Raw genomic sequence first — 3,590 nt, 5'->3', positions numbered from 1 at the left:
TATGGTCCAGAATGTAGTCTTTCTTGGTTTTCTGTTTCATCTTTTTTCTACTCCCTACTTTTGTGCATCTTATCTCTCTCAGCAGCCATTCTAACCTACCTAATGTGTATTTTACATTATGGTCTTTTTTCTTTCTAAGTATGCTTTTTTTGGGGTGTGTGCACATGCAATTTTAATATACATAAATAATATGTTTTATATCTCATTATCTTTCTTATTTTTCTCACACAGCACTATACCTCTAAACTATATTGTGTATAGCTAATCCTTTGCTTCTAACTGTTGAAGAGTCTATAAATTGTAAGTAGATACAATTTATCTACTTACTTTCCCAATGGTGGACACTTATTTTATCTCTAAGTTCCCATCGCCAAAAATAATGGTATAATGAATGCCTTTGTACATGCCATCTTGTAGGCCTGAAAGAGAATGATTTGGGACTATATATACCCTGGACCAGATTTGCTCTGCCCTGTGGATACCTATACTTATTTTCCTAAGTAATGTCTTACTGTTTTCCAGAATAGCTGTAGTATATGGGGGTTCCTAAATCCCTACCTCCTTACTAACACTTAGCACCATCCAGCTTTTAAAATTTGTGCTAATCTTATAAATATAAAAAGATATATCACTGTTTTAATTTACACGTCTATGTTTAGTAATCGGTTTGAGCATCTCTTCACATGCTCTCTGGTACTTCAGGTTTTCTCTTTTGTAAATTGTTCTATATACCTTGCTCATTTTTTTTCTTGCTAATGTTGATGTCTTTTTCTTGCTGGTTTGCTAGGGTTTATTATTATATATGCTAGTTAGACATCTTTTCCCATTCTATTATAGTTGTTGCCCATAAAGAGAAAGAAGTTTGGGCAGATGATAAACGGAAGGGATTTGAGAAATTATTTTCAGAAGGCATTTGAAATTGGACTAGCATAATTATGGGAGGTTTAATAGGCTGTTCAAAGGGACTGTTAGACTAAAGTGAAGGAAGTAATGTGTGAGTACCCAGAGTCTGGGCTCTGGAGTCACTTGGACTGAGGTTTGAATCCCAGTGTTGTTACTCCTGCTCCAAGTTTCCGTATCTGTGAAACGAGGATAGAATGGTACCTACTTGTTATGCAGTATAATTGAAATAGAAAAGAAAGCATGTAAAAGAGTTGCATGGATCAGAGTCAGCATCCAAAAACATGTTAGCTGCTGTTATCGTTATTATTAGTGTTACTAAGAAAATTACATAAAGAGATCAGGAAATTCTTGGGCAGGAGTAAGTAGAGATACTTTGCCTCTCTTTGCCTCATTTATTCCCAAGTACAAAAGGAAAAAAATTGGCGGGGCGTGGTGCCTGTAATCCCTGTAATCCCAGCCTGTAATCCCAGCAGTTTGGGAGGCCAAGGCAGGTGAATCACTTGAGGTCAGGAGTTCAAGACCAGCCTGGCCAACACGGTGAAACCCCGTCTCTACTAAAAATACAAAAATTAGCTGGGCATGGTGGCAGATGCCTATAATCCCAGCTACTCGGGAGGCTAAAGCAGGAGAATCACTTGAACCTGGGAGGCGGAGGTTGCAGTGAGCCGAGATCATGCCACTGTACTCCAGCCTGGGCAACAGAGTGAGACTCTGTCACCAAAAAGAAAAAAAAAAAAAAGAAAAAAATTGGGCTGAGTAATATTTTCTATATAGAAGATAATAAGACCATGAATGACCCTAAAACTCAATGTTGAAAATTTAGCATTTAAGTTAAAATACAATTAAGGTAGGAAACATTTATTAAAGGGCTCAGGATAGAGGGATGGATCTCAAGTGAAAGAAAACCTGAACTTGAAGTTGGCTGGTTTCAAACAGAAGTGAAAAAAGAGGGAGGGAAGGAAGAGGAAAGAAGGAAAAAGGGCATTCACCCAGCCATGTGGAGAAGTGATTATTTTCCATCCACATCTGGCCAGCATTCAGAAGCTGTCCCTCTGAAGTTTACAACAATTACTACTAAATTGAAAAGGAACAATAACATTTGCATCAAAACAGTTTACTCCTCAGTGTTTTCTGCACAGCAGCCTTTACTTCCTTGTTCCTCAGGCTGTAGATTAGGGGATTCAACATGGGGATTACCGTGGTGTAGAACACAGAGGCCACATTCTCTTGGGTCAAGGAACTGATTGTGGAGGGTTTTAAGTACATGAATGCAGTTGATCCATAGAACATTCCCACAGCTGCAAGGTGGGAGCTGCAGGTGCTGAAGGCTTTGGATCTACCCTCTGTGGTGCTGATGCCGAGGATGCTGGAGAGAATAAAGGTGTAAGAAACAAGAACTATTAAGCTCGTAACTATGATGTCGAATCCAGCCAAAAAGAAGACTGTCATCTCAACATCATAGGTGCTAGAGCAGGACAGCTTCATGAGAGGGAGGATGTCACAGAAGTAGTGACTGATGAGGTGCTCACAATAGGGCAGTTTTAACATGAAGCCAGTTTCTATTGTGGAGCCAATGAGTCCGATGGCGTAGACCACAGCCACCAGCAGCAGGCAGGTGTGATGAGACATAATGATGTTGTAAAGCAAAGGGTGGCAGATGGCAACATAGCGGTCGTAGGCTATCACTGTCAGCATGTAACACTCAGCAATGACAAAAACAAGGAAGAAGTAGAGCTGTGACATGCACCCTGCGTAGGAGATGATGTTTTTCTCTGACACAAAGTTCACCAGCATCTTAGGGGTAATGACGGAGGAGTAGCAGAGATCCACGAGTGACAGATTGCTGAGGAAGTAGTACATGGGGGTGTGAAGCTGAGAGTTCAGACAAATCAGAGTGATCACGCCCAGGTTCCCCACCATGGTGACCAAGTAGATCCCGAGGAAGAGGAGAAAGAGGGGGAGCTGGAGGTCTGCTCTCTTTGTTAATCCCTTGAGAATGAACTCTGTCACTGTAGAGTAATTTCCTGCAGCCATTCTCCTCTGGGTGGGAGGCCTGCAGGGATGCATGGGAGACAAGAACCCCATTAAAATGCTAGTCTTGGAAGGTTTGGGGAAGCTAGTCTTGAGGCTTTGGTGCTAGTGAAACATCCTGGGCTCTGTGCTGATGCATCCTCCCTGCCCTCCTCCCCTTGTCCTGCTATTTGCTGGTCTTCTTGGCAGGAAGACCAGCCTGAGTGTTTCAGGGATCATGAAGATGGGAGGAAAGCAGGCCAAGATCTGGATCTTTTATCATGCACACTTTTCTAAAGTATCCTGGGGCAGTGTTTCTCAAAGGGTAGTCCCCGGACCAGCAGCACTGACATTACCTGGAGTTTTTTAGAGATGCACATTCTCAGGCCTCAGCTCATACCTGATTAATCAGAAACTCTGGATATGGGGCCCAGCAATCTATGTATTAACAATCTTTCCGGTGATGGTGTTGTGTAGTGAAGTTGGAGAATCTCTACACTGTAGATAAGTAGTGTGTTTCATATTTTGTAGTTGGAGATGGATTTTGCTTTAGAAATAAACTTCCTTTGTCATGTATATAATTCCTAAATATTCACTGAATGTGAACATGTAAATACCTACCTGAAATTTATGCAGTGTCAGGGTGATAGGGTAGTTACAAGCTGTGCCATTGGCTG

The 3,590-nt window shown here is 41.6% G+C and overlaps 1 protein-coding gene across 1 annotated transcript; it reads right to left on the bottom strand.

The window, feature by feature from the left end:
- Window positions 1–2,007: 2,007 nt before the first annotated feature.
- Window positions 2,008–2,988, bottom strand: LOC100435061 (olfactory receptor 8A1). The gene has a single exon (XM_024255801.2). The coding sequence runs from the start codon at window positions 2,986–2,988 to the stop codon at window positions 2,008–2,010; it is 981 nt and encodes a 326-aa protein (XP_024111569.2).
- Window positions 2,989–3,590: the final 602 nt, after the last annotated feature.

The sequence above is a fragment of the Pongo abelii genome, chromosome 9, assembly GCF_028885655.2.
Source record: "Pongo abelii isolate AG06213 chromosome 9, NHGRI_mPonAbe1-v2.0_pri, whole genome shotgun sequence".
Taxonomy (NCBI): Eukaryota; Metazoa; Chordata; class Mammalia; order Primates; family Hominidae; genus Pongo; species Pongo abelii.
This window is presented reverse-complemented; position numbering and strand designations above follow the sequence as displayed.

What these genes read in the sequence shown, in the direction of transcription:
- LOC100435061 (XM_024255801.2), bottom strand. Translation starts at nt 2,988, where the DNA reads ATGGGGTTCTTGTCTCCCATGCATCCCTGCAGGCCTCCCACCCAGAGG.